The sequence below is a fragment of the Natator depressus genome, chromosome 3 (genome assembly GCF_965152275.1).
Source record: "Natator depressus isolate rNatDep1 chromosome 3, rNatDep2.hap1, whole genome shotgun sequence".
NCBI lineage: Eukaryota > Metazoa > Chordata > Testudines > Cheloniidae > Natator > Natator depressus.
In genome coordinates, this window is record NC_134236.1 from 173,708,897 (window position 1) to 173,735,075 (window position 26,179).

At 39.6% G+C, this 26,179-nt stretch overlaps 1 protein-coding gene across 1 annotated transcript in view; it reads left to right on the plus strand.

The window, feature by feature from the left end:
- PLEKHH2 (pleckstrin homology, MyTH4 and FERM domain containing H2) overlaps positions 1–26,179 on the plus strand; it is a 116,576-nt gene that overhangs the window by 34,347 nt on the left and 56,050 nt on the right. The window contains exons 3-10 of the mRNA XM_074947136.1: positions 12,427–12,489; positions 14,623–14,772; positions 15,366–15,449; positions 16,274–16,355; positions 19,522–19,689; positions 21,885–22,867; positions 24,200–24,275; positions 24,744–24,838. Coding sequence (XP_074803237.1) covers positions 12,427–12,489; positions 14,623–14,772; positions 15,366–15,449; positions 16,274–16,355; positions 19,522–19,689; positions 21,885–22,867; positions 24,200–24,275; positions 24,744–24,838 — 1,701 coding nt within the window. The remainder of the gene's footprint in view (positions 1–12,426; positions 12,490–14,622; positions 14,773–15,365; positions 15,450–16,273; positions 16,356–19,521; positions 19,690–21,884; positions 22,868–24,199; positions 24,276–24,743; positions 24,839–26,179) is intronic.

The following is a 26,179-nucleotide window of genomic DNA, read 5'->3' on the forward strand; positions in this document are numbered from 1 at the left end:
ATGTAATGGGGTAGGGTAGGAAATGAATGTGATGAAGAAATGGCACAGCTTTGTTAGTTGCATGCTGTGACACTGGTAAACCAAGTGACAGCTCTTGCCAAGTCTGTAGGCATCACACAGACAAATTCATCACACAGGAAACCAGACCAGATCACCTGTATGTTGCTGTTGTTGAAGACAGGTGTTAGATTTGTAAGAATGTGTTTAGTGTTTAGACTCTGTAAAATGCTTGTAAACTGCTGCATGCATTAATAATACTTGTAATGTCTGTATTTCATGCTACAAGGTAAAATATAAGTTTGTCTTATAATTGTAAAAATGCCTGCTCTGAAATTGTGAACTCAGATAGGAAGAGTGTGTCCCTCTGCCCATCCAGGAGGATTATCAAAATTAAGTGGGCTATTTTAGGACAAAAGCTTTGTTGGTTGCCCCATTTACCCATGGAGAATGATGAGCAGAAGACCTCTTCCCATCGGTTTGAATGCTGGAAGGGGAAATAAAGATAGTTGACATGAAGATTTTTCATCTCTTTGCTCTTTGGACTCTTACAAGGGCTGGCCTAAAAAACAAAAAAGCAGAGATCCCCAGGTCAACCTGGGTTAAACCCTGAGAAGACATTCCGTTCTGACAGATAAGTACATCTCTTTCACCTTTTGGAACCATAGACTGAACTCATTTGTGCATGTATGTTGCATGCTTTAACCTGTATATAACTGTCATTTCTTTTTCCTAGTTAATAAATCCTTAATTAGTTTGCTATAGTATTGGATTGTCTTGTCAACATGGCATTGTCTCTGGTGAGAGATCTAAGGTACAAATTGATATCTGAGGTGAGTGACTGGTCTCTTGAGACTGGAAGCAACCTGAATATTTTGTGATTTTTGGTGTAAGTCACTAAGTCCAGCTTCCCCGGGTGGCAAGATAGACTGGTGAGCCCAAGGGGACTGTCTTGAACCCATGGTAAGACTATTATAGCACTTCAGGTGTTCACATTTGTTACTGGATTGGTGAAATCCTATTATGGAACATACCATCCATTTGGGGTGTCTGCCCTACTTTTGACAGTCTGCCCTGAGGTAGGTACTCACGGTCTTGAACCATTCCAGACAGCATGACACATACATAGTAAGTTTTTCTATTAATTGAGTTTAGAGGTAGGGAGAACAGGAGTGGGAAATGAAAAGGGACAGCTTGATACCTTTCTAGCCATAATCAGCCAGCTGAATTTTTCAGGCATTCATGGCACGAGTCCTAAGGAGGGATTTGAAGGAGGATAAGTTAGTGGCTCTTCGGATTTTATCAGGGATTTCATAAGGGCCAGCATGAGAGAAAATATAGAAGCGGTTAAGGGAGAAGCTCACTGGTGAGTGGTAAAAGCAGGAAATGCTCATGGAGTAAATGGAGGCATGATAGCAGTCTTGGTTTTGTAGTTGAAGCCAGTAATTTAGATTCTTGCAGAAACAGGATATGTTTGCTAGCTACCTTTATTTCCAGGAGAAGGATGCATGAGAATGTTCTATGGATTGCACAGCTGTAATTGAGGACAGAATCTGGAGACAGTAGTGTTGCATTAGTGTTACAGCTGGCATAATATGGCCTGCAGAATTTTTGTTACCAGTGATGACAAGGGTGTGGGGAGAAGAGCTTTATTTTCAGGTCAGCTGAATTTGCATGTTTGGCCTTTAGAAAGCATTTTTTTTTTTTAACCTTTAAACTGAGCAAATTTGATCTGGAGAGACAGGAGTGGCAGCAGGAGGGCCTCTAATAGTTACCACAGAAACTGCATTGTATATGCTTGGGTAAGTGGGCTGGGCCTATGTAGCTATCTTAGGTACTTATAAGGCCTTCATTATAGTTACTTGCTCACAGTCCTTAATGTATTTATCATCTCAGCTCCCTTGTGACAGAGGGAAGTACTATTATCCTCATTTTACAGATGGGGAACCGAGGCACAGAGAAACTAAGTGACTTGTGCAAGGTCACACAGGAAGTTTGTAGTAGAATAGGCTATACCCTCTCCTCCTGCCAAAACAGAGTTCACTGTGAGTTGGTATTGGCAGGGCCACCCAGAGTAGTTGATCTTGAAGTTAGCACCAAAATAAGAGGCATGGGGCAATTCAGACTTCTCAGAGCTATTGTGTATATACAAGCTTGAAAACAGTGTAACTAATGCATTAGTTACACTGCTTTCGAGCTTTTCTTTGCACCCATGATGACTAGAAACTTACTTTTTTCTTTCTTTTTAAATATGAGCTTCGATTAATTAATTATAGGTCTCCTGGAACTGGGTCTCTATGCATGGGCATATTGCCAACCGAGAACATAGAATTTATTTTCAAGAATTTCACCTAGGATATGATAAGCAGAATTCAACTTTGTTATGCAACAGGAAGAAGGAGAAGAAAGTTCACCACTTGTTGGTCTATCCGGCTATCCTGAGGATCCTTCAAGATCTGGATAACGCATTAAGCTTTTCTATTGGAGATTATTCAGCAAGGAACTCTACAGCATGAACTTTAACTGTTTTTAAAGTTTTGGATTTATTCCAAGGGAAAGCTTTTGTGCTAAAATGTTTAACTTGGGATCTCAGTTTCTTTACAGGAGTATATTTCATTTTGTGAATATAGATAAATATTAGAATTGTCCCATAGTTTTTATGGGACAAGAAAGGGTTCCCACACCAATAAAATGCAACATTCCATTGGCAAGATAAACCTTTTTAATTAATGTACCATCTCTGCAATTATATAAAAATGATCTGGTAAAGAGCAAAGTGCCTGCAAATAAATGTATGTGCTAGCTTCCCCTTTACAAATTTTCTTAGTGTTTATTTTACTTTGAAATGTTTATTGATGACAGAGTGATGTAAAACCATGCCATCTGTGATTTGTTTATATAGCTTACTTTATTGGTTAGTTAATATTTTAATGCTGGCTATAGTTTGTAGAGATTTTACATGGCTTTATGGGAAATGTGTGATATGTAGAAGAAAAATTGGTAAATAGGGAAGTAAAGATCATATTGGAAAATATGATGGTACGTATGTAGTCCACTTTATAAAATAATGTGTTTGATATTTCTGAGGATCATTTAAGTGTTCTCTTAAGCTAAGTCACCAGAAGAAGGTGGGGTTTTTTTTTGTTTTTGTTTTTTTAGAGGACTTCACAACAGGAACCCAACTTGTCTTGCATCTCCAATTACATACATTCCTTCTGTCAGCCCTGAAAGATACTCCGTGTAGGCTAAGAATATTAGGAACAAAAAAATTCTATCTATGATATTGGTCCATTACCAGATGGAAATGGTACAATTATCAATAATGCAGGAAAGGCAGAAGTGTTCAATAAATATTTTTGTTCTGTATTTGGGGGGAAAAACAGATTATGTAGTCACATATGATAACACTTTTTCCATTCTGCGAGTATCTCAGGAGTATGGTCAACAGCAGCTACTAAAGTTAGCATTTTTAAGTCAGCTGGTCTGGATAACTTGCATCCAAGAGTTTTAAAAGAGCTGGCGTAGGACCTTGTTGTACCATTAATGGTGATGTTCAATACATCTTGGAACACTGGGGAAAGTCCCAGAAAACTGGAAGAAAGCTAATGCTGTGCCATTTTCAAATGGTAAACTGGATGACCTGGGGAATTACAGGCCTGTCAGTCTGACAAAGATCCCAAGCAAGTCAATTGATTGGCTGATGCAGAACTCAATTAATAAAGAATTAAAGGAATATAATATAATTAATGCCAATCAACACGGGTTTATGGAAAATGGATCTTGTCAACCTAACTTTTTTTTTTATGAGATTACAAGTTTGGATGATAAAGGTAATAATGCTGATGTAATATAACTTTTGTAAGGCGTTTGATTTCATACTGCACAACATTTTGATTACAAATCTAGAGCAATATATGATTAACATGACACACATTAAGTGGATTAAAAGATGGCTAACTGATAGCTCTCAATATAATTGTAAGCAGGGAATCATCATCAAGTGGGTATATTATTAGGGGGATCTGCAGGGGATCAGTTCTTGGCCCTACACTATGTAACAATGTTGTCGATGAGTTGGGAAAAAACAAAATAATCCATAATAAAGTTTGCAGATCACACAGGAATTGGGGGAGTGGTAAATAATGAAGAAGACAGGTCACTGACACAGTGCAATCAGGATTGCTTGGTAAACTGGGCACAAGCAAATATGCATTTTAATATAGCTAAATGTAAATGTATACATCTAGGTGCAAAGAATGTAGGCCATACTTACAGGATGGGGAATTCTATCCTGGGAAGCAGTAAATCTGAAAAAGATTTGGGGATCATGATGGACAATGACCTGAACATTAGCTCCCAGTGAGACACTGTGGCCAAAAGAGCTAATGCGATCCTAGGATGCATCAACATCAAATACAATACCTCTTTATTTGGCACTGGTGTGACCACTGCTGGAATACTCTGTTGAGTTCTGATGTCCACAATTCAAGAATGATATTGATAAATTGGAGAGGGTTCAGAGAAGAGCCATGAGAATTACCAAAGGAGTAGAAAACATGCCTTACAGTGATAGACTCAAGGAGCTCAGTCTATTTAGCTTAACAAAGAGAGGTTAAGAGGTGTATTGGTTACAGTATATAAGTACTTCATGGGGAACAAATATTTGATAATAGGCTCTTCAGTCTAGCAAAGACAGATATAACATAATCCAATGACTGGAAGTTGAAGCTAGACCAATTCAGATGGGATAAAAGGTTTAAGTTTTTAACTGTGAGAATAATTAACCATGGGAACAACTTACCAAGGGTCGTGGTGGATTCTCCATCACTAGTAATTTTAAAATCAAAATGGGATGTTTATTCTAAATTGTATGCTCTAGGAATTAGTATTGGGAAATTCTATGACCTGTGTTATACTAAAGGTCAGACTAGAAGGTCTGTGAATGCTTAATAATATGTTAACTGGTTGTGATCAAGGTCAAGTACAACCAGATAAGATAGTTAAACATGATTTGCCCCATCCAGAATAGGCACAAAGTCTTATTTAAATTATTTTACTTAAAACATATTAATTAACATGTTTTAAAACTTGACCTGTTTTCCTCATCTAATCATGGCTATAGAGGCAAGACAGAATGGAGCAAAGTCTCACAGCAATAAATTACAGCAGAAGTCTGGGGAGATGTCCTTAATATTAAAAATAACTTATTTTCCAGTTACTCTGCACATCATTTATATTTTCATATAGTTTACTGATGTTATATTTCCATATCTTGGTATAACAGTATGTGGAGTGAAGCCAGATATTTGCACTAAATATTAGGTAGTCAGCTCCACTTCTTTCCACTCTTTCTTCCTTGAAGATCATCTTTAAATAGGGATGATGTAACAACAGAATTTAGCCCATTATGTCCACCCTAATTTTTTGACTTACACTATACATTTGTTTTATTTATCCTTAGAACCATCTCTGTTTTTGTGTTCTGCAAAATCCATTTAAGTATTTTATTTTATTTAAGACAGTAAATTCCTCTTGGATCTACAATACAGAACGGTCATATTAGCTGCTGTCTCATAACTTTAAATTCAAAATATGTCTGATGATTAATGGCTCTTATAAAATATGCCTGAGGATTAAATTATGGGCACTGGCCACTGCTTTTTAGAAAAAGCACAGAATACAAAATGTTTTCTTTTTTCCCCCGCTGATGATATATACTGCAGAAACGAGAATGAATTTGTGGAATACTTTAATTTAATAATGAGATGGCTTTTTGGTTATATATATTTTCAGAACTAAACCGTAAGTCTGATTTTATGTAACTAGAAAGATTTAAAGCGATGAAGCGTTCTTTGACTTGCACAAGAATGAACATTGAAGTGTTTCTGCATACAATCAAGAGACTTTCAGATGAACTCTGAAAAATGCCTCTGAGCACATAAGTTTTCGTTGTAATAGGAAAACCAAACCAAAAACACATTGTTAGTGCTGCACTGACCAGACCTCAAGGGCAACACATCGTTTTTGCTGTTTACGTTTCAGCTATGTTTCCTCAAGGCATTCGATATTTATTCACATGTGGCATTGTTTGAACAAAAAGAGCTTAGCTAGAGTGATGTGACTTGTGTCAGATGTAGAGTTGTAAGTTCTTCACTAAGTTTAAGCAATTGTCTGCTATATGTTAAAATTCTGAATTTTTTCTCTTATTTGCATAGGTTTTTTCCATTAAACCATTTGTGTATAGTTCAGATTATTGATTCAGTGTGCAGCCATGCATTATCTGAAAATTAAGAGAGGATTTTTACTCATTCATGTAGAAGTGGGTAATAGATTATTTAAAGCTTCAATTGATTCCTGTGTGTCTGTGGACATGTACAGTAGTTAGATATCTTCTGTTCACATTCATAATATATACATTTTCATATTTAAAAATACAAAATAAAAGTAAATTAAAGAATCCTAGGAGATCTCCAGATCTTTAACAAATTTGGGGACAGTGTTTCAGATTAGTTTAACTAACAAGGAACCAGACTAACTGTCGAGATACATGGATATGAATTCCTCAGAAAGAGTTTGTTGAACTGAGGCTTTGGTTCAAGTTGGTCCCTGGTGCATTTACAGTCAGAAGCTAGACAGGAAATTAGGCTTAACTATATACTTATGCTGAATCCTGTGAATACCATTTGGCCTTTCCCCCCAGGTTTATCATAAAGGGATAGATCTGAATAAACAGTATGTGAGATTTTACAAACTGTTGTTAATCCAAGAATGGTCTGGGCTACCAGTTTGCATATGCTCTTTCGTTCTAAGGAAGACTAATAAAGAGCTGATGAAGGCTGTGGCTCTGATCCCAAAAGTTGTTCTGTGTGGAGTGATCCCATTGAAGGCACTGGGGCTTTGCATAGGTCCAGGGATAACCCTGCATAAAGAGGCTTGCAAGACTCAGGCCTAAATCATCACTCCTGCTTGAGGGCCAGTGCCTGTTTGTTAAACAATTTATCTATATAAAGTTCTTCTTAGACTCAGAGCTGTTCCTGGAGGCTGTAGCCAAGAATGCTTTTTTCTTCCATCTGCCTCTGTGAAACACATCAATCTTTACTTTCAAATGCAGACATTGCTGTAGTTATCTATGTCTTTGTTACCTTGAGATTAGAACGTTGTATGTTCTTGTGTGTGGGCAGCGCTGTCCCTAGCCATTTTGGTGCCCTATGCAGCCCCCTCCCCTCGCAGGGGGTGTGTGGCCCCAGGCTTCCTCCGGAGTGTGTGGGAGGGCTTGGGGGGACAGGGAGGAAACCGCTCCCCCAGCTCCCAGCCTTGGGAAATGGGAGAAACTGCCTTCCAGCACTTACCGGCGGCGCAGCTGGGAGCCGGCAGCGCGGAGCGGGCTGGGGCCAGGTTGCTCCACTTACTGCCGTCTGGTGAGTGCAGGGCACCCGACCACTGCTGCAGTCCTCAGGGGAAGGGGTGGAGTGGGGGCGGAGCAGGGGCGGGAAGAGGCAGGGTGTGGGCGGAGCAGGGCCAGGGACATGGGGAAGAGGCGGAGCAGGGGCTGGAGCAGCATGCAGCTGTGTAGGGCACCAGGAAATTTGGTGCCCTACGCAGCTACGTACTTTGTGTATGGGCAAGGATGGCCCTGTGTGTGGGGCTACATCTTCAGGCCATCCATCTGTAAGGGGACTGTTGCCTCCTTGCTAACAGTCAGTGGGGATGTTTTGGTTGGCTAGCTCCCAGTACTAAAACGGGAAGGGTCTATGGGAAATCAGGAACCTGAGACTGACAGTCCCCAGGAACAATGGGGAGAGGCCAATGCTCCAGGTCAGCCTGAATGACAGGGCGGGCAGGCTAATCAGGGAGTCAGGAGGCCAGGGAGGTCCCGTCCTCCATGTGAGCGGGATTTGCCTGAGACAGACAGAGTGGGGCCAAGCTAAGGAGAAAGCAGGCCCCAAGCTAAGTTGGGGAGCAGAGCTGTGCCAGATCCAGAGGGACCAGACCCTGTCCTGGGAGCAGAGCTGCAGCCCCAAAGCCAGAGGCACAGCCCAGAGAGAGCAGACTTGCCCTGGGAGCAGAGCTGCAGCAACCAGAGCCACAGGGGCCAGAGAAGCAGCCCAGGAAGCAGGTCAGTGCTGGGAGCAGACTCACAGAAGCAGCCTGCAAAGTAGACCTGTCCTGGGAGCAGAGCTGTAGCAACCAGAGGCAGAGGGGCCAAAGAAGCAGCCCAGGGAGCTGGAGGTAGAGCAGCAGAGACAGAGAGGTGCAGCTGGGGCTGGAGCAGTCTGGAGCTGGGTGCAGTGAGCAGCTGGGGAGAGCGAGGGGGACCCTGGGCAGCAGGCCCAGCACAGGGAGACGCCTCAGCCAAGAGGCTCTGCAGGCCAGGCTTGGATTGTAACCCCGACTGGGCAGGGGCGACACTGGGAAGAAGGGTCTTACCACTTAGAGCCTGAGAGCGTGTGGCCACCACCAGAGCAAGTGTCCAACCCACAGCATCCCTGCAGCACAGCCAGGGCCTGAGAAGAAGGCCTGGGACTTACAAGGAACAGACTGTGAACTGCCCGGACATTTCAGAGACACTGTTTGTGATGTTCCCTCCCACAGAGCAGGTTGATGTGTTTCCTTTAACCTTTCCCATTTTTCCTTATTCTTTTTAAATTTAATTTTGTTGATTAAATAACTTGCATTTGCTTTAACTTGTATGTAATGGTCAGTGGGTCAGAGAAGTGCCTGGTGCAGAGAGAGTACCCCGGAGTGGGGACACCCTAGCCCCTGTGCTAGGTGACCACAGCAGGGTTGGGGGTCGAGCTCCCCAGGAATCCTGGGCCCAGCCTTGTTGGGGTTACGAGGACTCTGCCAGACATGAGACTGGAAGGGGAGTCCTCAAGGGCAGGGAGGCCACTGGGTAAAGGAAGTGGGAGCGAGGACTGAGATCCTTTCGCTAGCCCACTTCACCAGGATAGTGCAGAAGCCAGGAAAGTTCCCCACAAGAGTGGGACTGTTCCCCCGCTTACACATCCATAAGCTAAATTGGAGCAGATTGTGTCTCCACAAGTGGTGCTTCATGCAGAGAGCACAGTATACTCATGTTCTGGAGTCTGCACTGGCTTCTGTTTAGCTTCCAAGTGGAATCTGATATTCTGTTTTTGAGCAGATTATTTGTGTGAACTTTGAATTTTTACATTTGTATTGTACCTATTATATGACTGTTATTGCAATTGTTATATGAATGCCTGAAGTTTGGGGTAGATTCTCTAAAATAAACCTAAATCAATAAACCCTGAAGGAAAAAAAAAAACAGGATTTGTTGAGGAAATGGTATCTGTCCCTTAACTATTGAACATTAGCCAGTTCCATATAATAGAACAACGACTACAGTTTGGTCACTGTGGTATATTATTTAGCAAGTACAGAATATATTGTTGTATTATTTCACAGGAGCAGCCAAACATACATTTGGGAGCCTTCAGAAAGTTTCCAAATTACAAAAACAAAGTGTAGTTGCTGCCAGAAAGCTGGCTGACTTATCTATATTGTGAGCTCATGCAAAACTACTTAACATATTTTCTTCAGTCAGCTCTACAAAAAGCAAATATTAATCACAGTATTGCATTCTTAACACTTTCAGCGTTATTTTTCTTGGTAAATTTGTCAGGTCATGTCCATCAGATTGTTATTTTTAGTTTAACAACACCTAAAGTTTTTATTCAAGTAATGTTATTCATGTCACTAACTTCTGTCTAGGTATTTATAGTCCTCTAGCCAGCACTGCATAGTGTTACATATGCTTGGAAACAGCATGGAGGTGCGGGAATAGTTCCTGTATTTCATGGTAAAGTGCTGTGCAGAAGAGCAGTTCTATTGTCTAGCTGTTTACATAATGGTACTATTATTAGACATTGGCTAAGGAGGCTGTGTTTTGTTTTCAGGGCTTGAGGCCTTTTATTTTCTGAGAAGTTGAGTGGGAGTTTGTTCAAGAAATAAATTTGAACCTGCAAAGCTCAGTATAACTTAGGGGTTTTGCAGCTTACACTATATGCAATGTGTTTGTTCTGGTCTGTCAGCTTCCTAGACAGGAATGGTGGTAAGCCAAAGGCTGGCTAAGTGATCAGACAGCTCAACTTGTGAAATGTTGGCTTCTTCCCCAGCTATAGCTATCCTGTGAAGGAGGAGGACGTAGAAGATCTGTTACATTGATGTGATATGTTCCTGCCAACTTCCAAATGTAGGACACAAACTCAAGCAGGGATACAAAAATAATAAAACAGGAAGCTCAAAATGATGTGGGATTCGTTTGATCACAAACATTTCCTATGACATCACTTTCGTGAATTTGCATTTGTGATACGAATAATTTACAAAAGGATAAAGTGAAATCATGCCAGGTTTGTGTGGCATGGATGTCATTTAATGAGGTATTTCCCTTGTAATGAAGGACAGTTGAGATGCGTGATTGGAACTGGCTAGCAAAACTTCCAGGTTTTATTTCCATATATAAATCAGTAGGTATGTGTGCCAGTCTTTTTGGCTGGTTCTTTCTGGTAAAAATTAGTTTAAAGTTCAAATTGGAACCTCTACTTATGGTATATGTATTAGTGGTTCACAGAACACTGACATTGGTATTCCACCTATGTTTACAAGTTTTTGAAAACTCTGGACAGTTTGCCACTCATCTACAGTAAAGCCACATTATGAATACTTAAAAGATTTTTCTATCATACTGCCATAGAATGTTAATTAGGTGTTTATTCCATGTTCATTACTATGTAATGTGTGTCATCACTAAAAGGTTAGTGTAGTGCAAGATGTTAGCTATCAATGTACTCAAACATTGAAATTAATCCTCACTACAAATTTACTAGGAAAGCAAATGTTAAAAAGCCCTATTAAAGCAAGCTTTGTAAACTAATCTCATACTTCAATAGACATTCTAAAACCACAACGCTGAAAAATAAATTTAGGATACAAAATTATAAAACTTAAAACCTAATGATAAAAAACTCAAGATTAATGACAAACAGGGTTTTGGTTTTGGTTTTAATTACACAGACAAAAAGGAACACAATTTGTTCCAAATTGGTATTTAACTCCTCACCTCTCTGTCTAAACATTGAGTGCATAATCCTGTTCCTTCAAAAGAGCTTATGGGGAAGCACAGTTATGGTTATTTGCACTGTACCAGGTTTATAATCCTTGATTCATATTACATGCGATTGTGTGAAGTTTTTTAAAATATTATTAAAGTGCGGAGATATTAAAAGGTTAATGACAGCTTTTCTTAGTTTAGTACAAACTTTCTCTTCTCTCATTTCCCTGCCTTTTGTTTGACAGCAAGTGACAACTGTGTATTCTTGTCTGGGTGAAGTACTGAAACTACACAAAACTGTTACTGGTAGTATGGATTGACATCTGGAAAATGAGAGAAATAGAGTACCAGCAAGACACGGTGACATTGTCTGTAGGAAGAATAAACCCTTCTTCAAATATTTAGCACTTGTATATGAGTCTTTTCAAGTCATAATTCTGAGGTTGGGTATTATCCTCATAAATATTTGACTGTAACCTATAATATAGGAACAGTGACCTATGTGGTCAATGCATGACCTTTAAGCCATGTCCACTTGTGGCTCACATCTGTCCTAGTGACAACCAGTGTGGAATAATAGTTTAATATTTCTGCAGAAGCAAGCTCCTGAAACCATGCTGAAAAGTATTTGTCTTCCCAGGTACTCTCTAGCCTGTTCTTATAAGTTGGTTCTCAGAAAAAAAATTCCTATATCAGGAAAACAATGCTACAAGGGTTCTAGCAAAAATAATATTTCAGCACAGTTATTAGTAGGCTTTTCTTTGCAGTACCTGACTACTATCTTGTAGTAGGTCACAGATTTTTCTGGTGTCCATTGTGCTCTCTCGGTCAGATGGTGTTTGAATGTTGCATCCAGTACGGCCTTTCCTGAGGACTGAGTTTTCAACTTTACTAGGAACTAGGGACCTGATTCTGCAGTGTGTGAAGTACCCTAGACTCTTATTAATGTCAATAGGACCTAAGAGAGCTCAGCACTTTGCAGGGTTGGGCCTCAAGAACAGAAAAGAGCTAAGGGTCTCAGGGTAACTATCAAAACCATTTCTACTACATGGTAGCGGGGAAGAGCCATTATGGTACAGAAGTTAGCCACAAGGGTCTATTATAAAGATAATTTTTACTGAATTTCCCTACTTTAGCAGAACCTCAAGAATATTTTGATATCATGCTCATGTATTGGTTATTTCCCCAGTCTCAAATGCAACTTGTCCTAACTTTTACTTGTTTTATTTTTTTAGGTCATATTAGATTTTTTGTTCTAAATAGGATATGAAATTATCTTACATTGTGGAGCTTTTGGTGGCAGCTTATAAAAGGAGTGCACATTTTATGACATGCTGTTTTATATGTATATACAGATGCAGCAACTTGAGAGACAAGTTATTGATGCAGATCGTCAAGCAGAGAGAGCTTTTCAACAGGTACATTTAAATTGAAGAAGTACAGTAAGTCTGATAGCTGTTGTTGGAGGGCATATTAGAGCAATGTTAGCAAAGGTGACTCAGAAATATTACTATATTCCTTAACTAGTATTAAGAAGGAGAGGATAATATATTTTAAAATGTCCCACTCTAGATGTTTCCTAATAGATGTTGTAACATCTTGGTTTGCCACCCAGTTATGGGTCTGTCTTAACGTAGAGTCCAACCTGTCAAACCAAATATTAAGTGCATGTCTTGAATCTCTCTGTTTGTTCAGTATTTTTCTTCTGTATCTTTTTCTAGTGATGCAAATGTAAAACTAACATGTAAGCAAAAGGGAGAGAAAACAGTCCTGACAGTAGCAAAACCATAAAAATATAAAATTAACATATTTGTGCCTTAAAGCCATATTCTCAAGTAAAAATAGGAGAATTCTCCAATGTTGAGCCCTCTTTTAAAGTTTTGGTGGTCCATGGGATTAAGTAGTCCACACATGAAATTTAGGTTGTCTCTGCTGTCCCAAAATGAAGATGTTTTTGACTAAAACCAGTGTCCCTGATGGATACCCAAACAATGCCATATAAGAATGTGCATCAAAAATTAAATGAAATCATTCGTAATATAAAGTGTAAAAGCATAAAAAAATCACTTCATATGGTATGCATGCATTAATTGTTGCAGTAATTAAAATACACACATAGATCTCCTCAAACAAAATAGTAGGAGTCTGAGCCTACAAGGTGAGGCCACTTCCTGTGAGCTTTGCCAAGACCATCAACTTCCATTGAACTTACTGGGAGTTGAGGGTATTCCATTGCATTGCAAGACCAAGCTCTTGGTTTGCACAGAAGCTGTATGTTCTCAGCTTCAATTTGTTGTACTCCACTAATGAATCTCCCAATTTGCTTTACTGTTTAAAAAAAATCAGTTTAAAAGCACACAGGAATTGTTAATTGGGAGCAGCATGAATCACTGTTTCCTGGCCTTTGCTAGTCTGTCTGTACATATATATTAGTGATTCATTGATAGTGAGTGCTGTCTTTTCTCTTTAACAGTGCTGAAAGGATTTATGGTTTCATTTTCTTTGGTGAAAAGTGTCTGTTGCCCAAGTTCAGCTCTTCTCTCACATGCTAGAATTTGAATTATGTTTATATGAGCAGTGGGAAGAGCATTTCAAGGCTGAACACAGTGGTCTGCTGAAAGTGAGCAAGTTCTGCAGTTGGGTTTTGTAAATTGTTTCTCTTTGTTTATAAATTAGTATAAACACTAAACATCTGACTCAGGCATGTTTTCTATGGAGCAAAGATAGGTCTAGTCAAGCCTTAAAAGGCTATATATACCACAATTATTTCTTTCCCGTTTTGATATTTGATATTTGAATGAATTTAGCATTGATTTTTTTATGTCACAGAAGCACCCAAAGGCCTCAATCAAAAATGGGGCCACATTGTGCCAGGTGTTTACAGACACAGAAGAAGACAGTCTCTATGCCTAAAAGAGCATATAATCCAAGAACAGTTTAAGCAATAACCCTGAAAATTAGACAAAAATCCTGGATATGGTCTCTGGCCTCTGTTCAAGAAAGCATCTCAGTTTATGTGTAACTCTAAGCACATGGTTAGTGCTCTCTTGATTTGGAATGGATTTAGGCATGTTCTGAGTGTTTTCTCATTCAGGATCTTGGTGACTTGGATCAGAATGCATTCATTGACTATGAGCAAGATCTTTATAAGAGTCATAATTTTAATAAAATAATACTAATTCTTTTCATGTGTGCTGTGTTTAAGCAAGACTTTCAAAAGACTTCACAGACCTTTATTAAGCCTCATAACAATCATATGAGGGAGGTAAGTGTTCCCAAGATAGTCATCATATTCTTCCCCTTTTACTATCTCTAATAGTTTTATTTGTTATGGACGCAGAAGTTAGAAATGATGTTAACAAAACCTCTAAGTGTTAGCAGTGCCCTTGCAGTACTATTGGCTAAAGATCTACAAAATGCTCTCATCTCTGATCTGTTTTAGCATTTTGCAGCACTGGGTTGAGCCTTTAATGTATGGTAAATTTTATTATGACTTTTATGATTAAATGATTAAAGTTTACTGAGGGTGTTGTGTTTCACCTGCTGAACAGGTACAGATTATGGAAGAGAAATTAAAAGCAGCTAATGTTCAGACTAGCGAATCGGAGACCAGATTGTATAAGAGGTGTCAAGATCTGGAGACTCTGGTACAGGAGAAAGATGACATTATACAAAACTTGGAGCAACAACTTGAAGAACAGGTTAGGAATAATTCGGTGACCAAAAGGCATGTTATTCATAGACTCTTAATTGTGCGTATAAAAAAGTAAAGAATGGTATAAGTGAGAAAAGTTTAAAACTTTCTCATTATCTGAGTATTGATAAATGGCCTGATGCTGTAAAGGTAATACATCACATGTTAAATTACGAGTCTGGACTGAGGAGCAAACTCAACTGATCTTTCCTACAGGAGGTGGGGCTGAGACGGAGTTGTCTACAGGAAGATTTTTTTTTTCAGTTGTTGTGGTGGGTCATAGGAGTGAGATTTTCAAATTGAGATGAGGTTTCCTTTGTAAGAACATTTGATTGGTAAGTAGGATGTACTCTGGAGAGACATTTTTCCTCCTCCATGTCTCCCTTTGAGAGAGATTTTCACTTTACCTAGTAGGAAAGCATCCCATGTGAAAAATCCCATGAAGGGTTTGTTCAAAGAATTTACCAAGTCTTGTATGCTAGTGGCAAAGAGACTGAGATGAAACATAGCTAGAAGTAATCTACAGAATTTGCATCCTAAGATGCTCCTTAGATGGTATGGTATACACATTGGAAAATATATTTTGTCTTACTGTTTCAGAAGCAAATCAGAATACAAGAGGCAAAAATCATAGAAGAAAAAGCAGCTAAAATAAAAGAATGGGTGACAGTCAAGCTCCATGAGGTATGTCTCCTATGATATTTACAGTACAGCGAACACATAATGTAACAGGACAGAGTTTCTGTGTCATACAAGGAGAGAGATCTCGGTGAAAAATGTCTACCATTTTCCTGTGGTCCTGTATTTATTAGGCTTAAAAGGAAAAAAACCCTCAAAATTCCCTGTCTCAGCGAAGGCATGAGAGAAAAGGAGATTTGATTAGGCTAGCATGGGGGGTGGCCACTCTTGGGCTTCGTAGGGACAGGTGCTGTGCTTCCCTCTTCCCCCTTCAGTTGCACAAAGTGCTCATGTGAGCAGAGCATGTGGGTGTTGGGTGGCTTTGGGGTAGCACTGTCTCTGCTTAGAACTCGCTATTCCTTGGTTTGGAGGACCCAAGGGGGACCCATTGTCTCTCCTTGCCTCTCACTTGGGGTAATAAAAGGCCCTCTGGGGCCACAGGCTGCCATTTTTGGCACCCAGCGTTTGCTACTACCCTAATGTTTATGCATTTTGAATTGCGATTAAAAGTAAAAAGCCAATCTAGCATAAAGTGAAATATTTTAGTACCTAATATGTGAATTATTACATATTGACATTTCTGTATACACATAAAGCTAGTTAAACGGCTATATACTTAAAGTACAAAAGTGGGAAGAATGTTTATCATAGAAAACGCATACTATTCTGAAGAAACAAATCCATAATATTAGGCCTCAATTAAGATTAGCCCTGCTACTGCTCTTATTTAGCTCAAAAGGAAATGGCAAGAAAATTGTGTCTTCCCTCACAATGTAACGACTTGAAAAATTGTTTCACTAATGGAGGAGCTTAAATTTATATCCTTTCAGTTAGAGGTAGAAAATCAGAACCTTCGCTTGATCAACCAAAACCAAAATGAAGAGATGAGAACAATGCAGTCTAAACTGCAAGGTAAATAGCACACGTCCTTTGAAATTTGCTCTAAGTTTTGTATAGTAATGCTTGGGAGTAAATCCTGCTCACTTTATGCATAGTAGTCTCATAGAATACTTCGATTTCAGTGGGAATTTGTCCCATGAATCCTTTGACTTCAGACTTTGCTGGGACTATATGTGAATGAGTAAGGCAAGAAGTATTTGGACCTTTATAAATAGTTATTTGTTTCTGAATGTATCAATATTTTCTTAAATAAGTTTGCAAATAATCTGATTGGGTTGGATTCTTTCATATCCTCCCTTTGACTTGTTTAATTGTATGATTTGTAGACTTTGAAACATTTAAGGATAGGTGGATATCATTGTGGAACTGGCCCACCAGTCTATGCCATGCTGAGGATCAGAGTTCTGATCGGTTTTTGGTTATTTTTTTAACCGCAGCTTCACACATTGAGTTGTCTACAGTGACACCCAGGTCCCTTTCCTGAGTTGATACAATTAATTAAGAACCCTGCAAGATGTCTGAGTATTTAATTTTTTTCCTCCACTGTGCATTACTTTGCATTTATCAACACTGTATTTTATTTGCCATCACGTTGCCAGTTCACCTACCTTTTAGGTCTCACCAAGCTTCCTCACAGTCCTCCCTGGACCTGACTAACCTAAGTAACTTTGTCATGTGCAAATGTTGCTATTTTACTACTCAACTCCCTTTCCAGGTGTTTAATTAACATATTAGATAACTCACAACCTAGCATGGAACCTAGAGACACCCAACTGTTAACCTTTTGCCATGATGAAAACTGACTGTTTATTCCAGCCCGTAATTTTCTGTCTCTTAACTAGTTTTGGATCCATGACAGTACTTTGCCTTTCAACCACTGACTACTTAGCTTCTTTAGTAGTGTCTTGTGAAGGACATTGTAAGAGGCCATTAGAAATTCTAAATAACTTATGTTAACTGGTTCTCCTTTATCCACTATTTTACTGACATCCTCAGATCTCTAAGACAGGGGTGGGGAAACTTTTTTCTATCAGGGGCCACTGACCCACAGAAAAAATCAGTCGCGGGCCACACAGCCCTGTGGGGGGGCGTGGAGGCTCAAGGCTTCCCCCCACAGAGGGGTGAGCCAGCGCTTGCGGCTCCAGCCCAATGGGGGGGTGCAGAGGGTTGGGACTTCCCCTAGGCTCCAGGGTGGGGCCACAAATAAGGGATTCAGGGTGCAGGTTGGGGCTCCGGGCTGGGGCCAAGGGGTTTGGAGTGCAGGAGTGGGCTCACGGCTGGGGTTTGGGGTGCGGGAGGGAATGCGGGGTGCAGGCTCTGAGAGGTTGTTTGGGTGCGGGAGGGGGTTCTGACCTGGGGCAGGAGGTTTGGGGTGCGGACTCCGGCCAGGTGGCGCTTACCTCAGGCAGCTCTCGGTCGGCTCTGCACTACTCCCAGAAGTGGCCGCCATGTCCGGACCCTAGGCGGAGGGGCCACGGGGCTCTGCAAAGTGTGCGCGGCCCACGTCCACATGTATCACCCCTGCAGCTCCCATTGGCCATGGTTCCTGGCCAATGGGAGCTGCAGAGCCGGCACTGGGGGCGGAGGCAGCGTGAGGAGCTTCCCTGATCACCCCTTTGCCTAGGGGTCACAGGGACATGCTGGTCACTTCTGGGAGCTGCACAGAGCCGACCCAACTTTTAACAGCCTGGCAACCCCATCTTCCCCCTGCAACAGGGCAAGCCAGCGCTCGCGGCTCCAGCCCTGCAGGGAGGCGGGGGAGAGCCCCGAGGCTTGGGGCTTCTGGCTCACAGCATGGACACTTGCTGTGGGCCGGATTAAATGAAGCAACAGGCTGGATCCAGCCCATGGGCCGTAGGTTCCTCACCCCTGCTCTAAGAGATCAGTGAGACACAATTTCTCTTTGCAGAAACCATTCTGGTTAGATCCTATCATATCAATGATCATGATCTTTCAGATGTTTTATTATAATTTTTAATTATTGTTTCAACCCATTTACCAGGTAATAATGTAAGGCTTACCGATCTCTGTTTTCCCAGATCACCCATAGAACTTTTTAAAATATTCCGGTTTTCTAGCAGAGTAGTTGTTTTTAATGAGCTTGCACATTTTTGCTAGCAGCTCAGCCACTTCATACTTCAGCTCCTTCAGTACTCACAGATGTATACCATTCAGGCCTGGTAATTTATTTTTTTAAAATGATCAATTTGTTCCAGCACCTCTTCTAACATCTCAATGTCTGATAGTATTTTGTCTTTATTACCAGAAAAGAGCAGGTCTGGGGTAGGTATCATCCTCTGTGGTGAATTCAGATGCAAAGAAACCGAGTAGCTTCTTAATAATGTCCTTGTCTTCCTTAATTGTGCTTTTTGTCCCCTGGTGATCCGGAAGATCCATTATGTGTATTTCCTAAGTTACTACTATTGTGGCTATATTTTGTACCATAGAGCATCTAATCCAGTTCTGCCTTTTTATCCAGCCATTTTGGGAGGACTCTTATCACAAAGATCTTGACAGTTCTCTCTTTTTACTCCTCTTTTCGTGTTTAGAGCAGGAGTTGCCACATTTTTTTTAAAGCTATCAGTTTATCGTTTTTGTCACAAAGAGTTTCCTGGCTATGATTAGTGAACATTTTCCTTTTCTAGAAGAGAGTGACCCCACTTATTTTTAGAAAGTGTCATTAGGTTGAGCCTAATTTTAACTTTAGACCTATCCTTCTCAATTATCCCTTGAAAATCTGAAGAAATATGGTACCCATTTAAATCCTCGCATGTTTAAAGTTGGTCTGCTTTTATCATGTTTAGGTGTATACTGGACTGATATGTAGGCTGAACTGCAAACATAATACCCAAGGTTATTCTGCTGTGACTTTATAGTCACTATCTTTTTTACTCTGTCTCTCAGAATACACCTTTCTGTTATAAACATTTTAAAAGAAATAGTTTTTCTCCCCTCTTTACTTTCTAGAAGGAGAATCATATTTCTTTAGTAAGTGGAAATTTAGTTTGTGAGTTTGGTGTGGAGAGGATTTCAAGAAGTTTTTTATTTCTAATATCAAAATATTTAGTTTTATTATGGTTTTAAAAAATGATAATATCACTTAATAAGACTGTGTAAGAGTAAAACGTATTAGCATATGCCATGTTAACACTAAATTTATGAATTATTACACTTGCAGAAATTATGGGGAAGAAAAGTGTCCCTTCAACACGTAAACCTGGGGAAGGCCAGCAACTAAGCAGTTTGACTTTTGGATGCTTTTTGAACAGAGCAAGAAGTCCTCAGCAAGCTATTAAATTTGATGAAATAAGCAAATCATCAAGTAAAGAATCAGAATTGAGTAACGGTAATAACATATTAGGTATTTAACCCTGATCTAATTTTATTCTGGAAGAAATTAGTGGAAAATTAAAATTGCTTTAAACATAGCTATGTTCAGGAATAGTCTTCTTCAAAATAGGACAAAAGGACTTCAGATAGGACACTGTGTAGCCTTTAGAAAAGGCGTACTTGTGGCACCTTAGAGACTAACAAATTTATTTGGGCATAAGCTTTCGTGAGCTACAGCTTTTCACACTCATCTGTCTCGCAAGACTGTCTGTATTATTAGAAATCTTCTGATGTAGCATTAGTATATTGCTTAAATATTTTGCTGTGTGCATATGCTGATGGATCACTGCTGTAGCCTTTAGAAGAGGAGGTTGCTTTTGGGCCTTGCCCAAAAGATTATCCCCATTTATTCTATAGTGTTCATTAATTTCAATAATATCAAAAAACAAGATGCAGCCCCGTAGTGCAAAAGAGGGTGTAAAATTAACTGTAATGAGGGGATATACTCAGAGCTGTTAGTTGACAAGAAAAAATAATGAAATCCATCTAAATATATGTTTAATCTGTTTCTAAATGGATATATATTACTTGATTTAAGACTTCATTTTATTAATTTTTCAGCTTAAACTCTTAATTAACATACTCTAGGTAGGGAGAGCATCTAACAGTATTAAGGCCCCAGTCTTACAATTTGATCTGCTGTGGCTGACCTTTATGACTTTGCAGAATTTCACAGGTCTCTGGGCTTTGCACAGGTGCAGGGCTCCACCCCTTTGGTTTCAACTGCAAGATTAGGATCTGACTTCCCAAGATTTCTTTTTAAAGTTCATGAAGGAATGAGCTAAATTAAATACTCAAAGTTTTGCATTCACTTTTTCCATATGTTTCCTATATGTTAGCACTGCTGTCCTAATGTCAATTTTAAACCCAAGCACAGCAAGATAAACTCAGCGTATTGTAATTAAAATGGGTGAGATAATGGCTTACCCTGAATACTAGCGCAAAGAAGCAGTAGCATAAGACACCTCCTTCCCCTTGTGCCTGTGCACTTTACCACCATTTCCTGCAACTGCACCATCTTGAATCCATTCTGCACCCTCTCCCCACCGCAATGTGCCCAGTGATATAGATATGCCAACACGTTGGGGTGAGTACGCTGTGACAGATATAGACACAGTATAGTTTACTTCCTCTTTGTAGCAACAGGGAGACCGTGACTTCCTGAGAAAACAGGGTAGTTACTCCTGCTTCGTATTCCCCATATGAAGTCTTAAAACATTGCTTGTGACATCAGATTTTCTTTACAGCTGCTAATTGTCATGTCCCAAATAGGAAATGAGCAGTTGGGACAGATAATATTTATATAGATGCTGTCATTCAAGGATCCTAAAGTGCATTACAAAAGTGGATACGTATCTCATTTTTACAGATAAGGAAACTGAAGGACAAAGATTTAAGTGTCAGGGTCAGAAACAGAACCTACTCCCCAGAGTCCAAGTATCCTGTTCTAACCTCTAGACAACAGTGCTATACACTAACTCTGAATGATCATGTTTTAATGTAATAACAAAAATGGGGGAAAGAGTTACAGACAATACAAGCAGAGTTATATCTGAACAGAATGTCTTTTCCTAAAGATTTTCCATGAGACTTTAGTGGGTTTTAAGCGTTCAGCACTGGGAGTGAAACAGTGGCATGCAGAAGGGATTTCTAACTATAACATAGAAACTCAGAATATTTTGATTCTTAATCTAATCTTCACACTTTTTCCTTCCTACATTTGAAAAGCTTTATAATCTTTAAGATTTATTAATGTGGGTAAGTGCATGTGTCCTCTTCAGCATAAAAATTCTTGCATATCTGGTTTCTTTTAAAGTTTGGCACATCTTGCTCTCCCTTTTTGTTACACTCATCATTAGTATTCTTAGTTTTTTTGATAGGCCACTAAATATAAGAATGGTTTCTGTTACAGTTCCTTGGTAAATGCCATTTCTACTTTCTTTCAAGTATATGTTCATCACTATCCCTATTGACATTCCAGAATATGTGTAGTATTTGCCTACAAATATTTTTGTTTATTTTTACAACATCCACCAAAAATTAAATGAACTTAACTTTAACTACATTAAACTTGCAGTTCTGATTATAAATTGCTTTAGCAGCTAATTTTATTAAAAGTAATTCTGTCAAACTCATGTATTTCTTTTCCAGAGAAAAAAATCCAGAAAACATCCCGTGCTGCTCTTGCACATGAGAGCAATAAAGGTCAGAGGTCATTGCAACAAAGCTCCTGTGGATCAGAACAAAATAAAAATGCAAGAACAAGCTATTCATCAAAAGATATAGATAGTAATATATCAAAGAACTCATGCATTACAGGTAGTGACTGGAGCTCAGATGAGGATGAAGGAGGTAATAAAAGACCAAAATCCAGGCGTGCATCTACCGTTTCAAGTCAGACATCTGAAGAAAGCACAAGATACAGCAGAATTGGGAGTGAAATGTATTTGACGGCATCTGACGACAGTAGCTCTCTATTTGAAGAGGAGAGTTTTGCAGTTCAGAGATCCGAGCACAAAATGCTGTATTCCTGGCAGCAAGGATCTCAGCAGAAAAGTCAGACCAATCCACTTGGAAAGAGCAATTCTGCGGCCTTCGATAGAAGAGGCCAAGATAGCTCTTCAGATGAACTGAATAAAAAGTTTCAGTCTCAGAGATTAGATTATTCATCCTCATCCAGTGAAGCAAATACCCCAAGTCCAATTTTAACCCCTGCTCTAATACCTAAGCATCCAGTCCTGACACCTTCAACAGATTCTCAGTGTGTGACACAATCGAATTCTCCATCAAATTTGCCCCCTCCAAAGTTACGGACTCCCAACGTTTTCAGTGTAAGCGTAGCACTGGCAAAAAAGCACTTAAGCCAACCCCAGCTGAGTTCTGACAGAGTGTCTGATAGAAATAGAAATGCTATAAGCATGGTACGGCCCTTGAGACCTCAGGAAACAGACATCGACCTGGTGGATGGGGAAAATACTGACATTTTAGAGAAAATGGAGATTGATTATGATGGAGCATTTACCTATGACTCTTTTGAGGCACAGAGTGCAGAAGACCAGGAGTCCCGTGATATAACAAGGAAGGCAATTAGCAACAAACCCCCTACTCCTCCTCTGCATCGATTCCCCTCCTGGGTAAATATAATTAAATATTTTTTACTGATTTAAATTAACTCATCTTGTTGCTTTTATTACACTTTTCTCTCCTGTACCTTCCTCATTCCCTGTGTCTATGGTGGGAATATGATTTGTTGTTTTAACACCAACTGAGATTATCTACTCCTCAGAAGCAAGTTCAATTTTAATACCTATTCTAGGATCTTGTATTTTTTCCTCTTGCAGAAGAATATGGAGTAAATCATATCAGTGAAATATTTAAATTGCATACATTCAACAGCCATTCTCCTATTCATGCGCTAATGAGCTCTTTGCTTTTAAAATGCCATATAAAAATGTATGACCATTTTTTTGTGTGTAGAGAACCAATTTTTGAACAAGTCGTATCTAATTTTCATGTGTTCATTTGTGTACACACAACTAGATAATGACTCTAACCACTGACCTTTTTTTATGACTATAGAACCTACGAGTCCTGGTTCCAAGTCCTTTGCTCTAAAAACTAGGCAATACAATCCAGGCCAATAATTTGTGAATTAGATAATTATAAATATAGTTTGGCACAACAGACCATATTTAAAGAAGTTTTTAGTCTTGTTAGTTGTTCGGAGAAATTTCTCAATCTGTAGTAGTAGTAGTAATTCACTGATAACAGAAGAATTTTACAATTCCATTGAGATATTTAAAACAAATTGTTTTAACATGTAAGAGAATTAATATACAAATTTTACATCATGACACAAGGGGTCAGACTTTAATAATTTGTTTTAGTCCTCTCCTTAAAATTATTTAGTTCTGAGCCAGCTCCTTCCAGCCTGAGAATGTAAAGTCTTCTCTTGCCAATGATTTATCTTGTTATGCCCACCTAGTGCAGAATCTGAAATCATAGGGTAATACAAGTACCTGGCCTGTTGGTACTGTGGGGTTAGGTCAGAGATGAACTATACTTTAATGTTACTTTAACAGTTTGTGCATGTGAAGTTTTTCGTTACGGATTTTTGCTACCATAGTTTGAAAAGCTTTTGGTGAAAAGCTACTTCCGTAGCCTCCCTTTGTAGAGAACTTCTAGTCTTCTTCTAGTATAGAATGTTGTCTCCCAGTTATTCTTTGAGGAACTGATTTTCGTATTCAAAACAAAGAACTCCCTAGTACACAGGCAACAGTTGTATGAGAAAAGGTTGAAAGACCACTGGTCTGGTGTGTGGTGTAGACAACGTCACATTTCAGCCACCACTGATAACTCTGCTATATCACATATTTATAGCAGTGTGAGGGCAAAGGGGAGGTTTGAGGAAGAAATACCTTTCATTTCCTAATATCTACAATAAAACATCTCTGCTTTTATGTTAGGAAAGCAGAATTTATGCTGTAGCCAAGTCAGGTTTACGAATCTCTGAAGCTTTCAACATGGATTCTCTTAATAAAAGTAAGTGGGTCTTTGTACCAACAGCCAAAATCCTCTGCTTACTGTAATTTATAAGGGGCCAGTTGTCCCAGGTGCCTCTAAAATATGCCTCTGAAGATTTCTTTGGATTTTTTCTTTAAGATATGGTCAAACAGATTTAACCTTTTTATTATTTCTATCACCTATTCTTGAATACTTGCCTCTTAAGTACAAATTCACTATAGTCCTTAATTCACTATAACTTTCTTTGGAATTCTTGATGAAGATTATATAACCAGACATCAAAAGAGAGAGAATGTACTTACATTACAAAAAGACTAGTGGTCCTAATTATGGGTTTTCTCATACCCCATTACTCCAGTATAATTTAGGAGTAACTGTAGTGAAGACAATAACGCTACAGTGCTGTGACATCAGAATCCAACCAAATGTTTTAAATAATTTTGGAGGGCAATTTTAAAGAAATGTGTTTTATGCTATGTATTTCAGGTACTGCTTCTATAGCTTCGTATACCATATCTGGACTATACACTTCTTTGATATACAAGAACATGACCACTCCAGTCTACACAACTTTGAAAGGGGTAATCTTATTGTTGTTTAAAATGAAGTTGTGTGAAAAGCCATACTGTTAGGCTCCACATTCAAGAACTTGGCATTTTATGCTTGATGGCACTTTGCCAAATTTGTCATAAGATCATGTTTAGAGACCGTAAAAAATCCAGAAGTAATGGAAATGTCAAATGTCCAGAAAATAAATTGTTGTTGCTTATAAAGTGTTACAAGCCTGTGTCAATTTTTGTTGTGGCCCTTACTGGTTTTCCCAGGGCTTGTTAATTATTGAAAGAGCTGCATTGTGTGCAATGCTCTAATTACAGATTTAGATCTGGAAGGGTCTTTGTGTCAACCCCAAAGCTATTTGTTTTCAGAAGCTTGCAGAATCTAATCAGAACATTGTTTGTTTCCTGGCAACCTCTTGTAATTTGAAGAGATGTATGTTTTTAAACAGAAATGATGTAATAGATAGGTGTTGGGGGGGTTTCAGTTGTATATTGCTACTTATGTGCTGAATCCTGGGGCTCAAGAAAGAACTGCAGTCCAACCTAAATGCAGTGGAACCAGTAGAGTTCCAGTGCTGTGCAGAGGTAATGCAGATGCTAAGAGTCCATAAAGGCCATCCCCATCCTCCATATGCCATGGACCTGTGCTGCATGAGAGCTTTATCTGCTGTAGCATGCGGAGGAATTTGGGGTGTGGCAGGGCAGACTGCTGGGATGTGGCTATGTGACTCGTGGACCTGAGGTAAATGGGAGCCACCAGCCAAACCCTCCCCCTCCATGAAAGGCTGCAATAGGATCTTTGAAGTGTCTCCACTGGCATTTTGTAACCTGGGACAAGGAGGGCTGATCGCTACAGATCGTTGCGACTGATTGCCCCCTGCACAAAGCCCATTACTTGCCAGTGTAACTATTGAATGTACAAGATCATATCATACAAAGCCAAATATTGTAATTGAGCAGAATACCCTTTCCTGATGAAACTGGCAGAACTAGGGTTGCCAGGTGTCCAGTTTTCAACTGAACACCTGGTCGAAAAGGGACCCTCCCCAACCCAGTGAAAATGAGTGAGTGAGGGTGGGGGAGAGTGAGCTACAGCGGGAGAGGATATGGAATGTGCTGGGTGGGGCCTCGTAAAAGGGGCGGGGCAAGGGTGTTTGGTTTTGTTTGGTCAGAAAGTTGGCAACCCTAGCAGACACACATGCTGCAAAGGCAGCATTAATGTGTGTCTGTATTCTGTCAAGGAGTGACCCCACACACATCCTGCTGTGCAAATGATTCCTGCCAAGAACAGGAGTCATCTCTACATGGATGTTTAATGTTGGATCAGTGGCTGCCTCACTTTTAGCCCTGCCTCAGAACATTCCC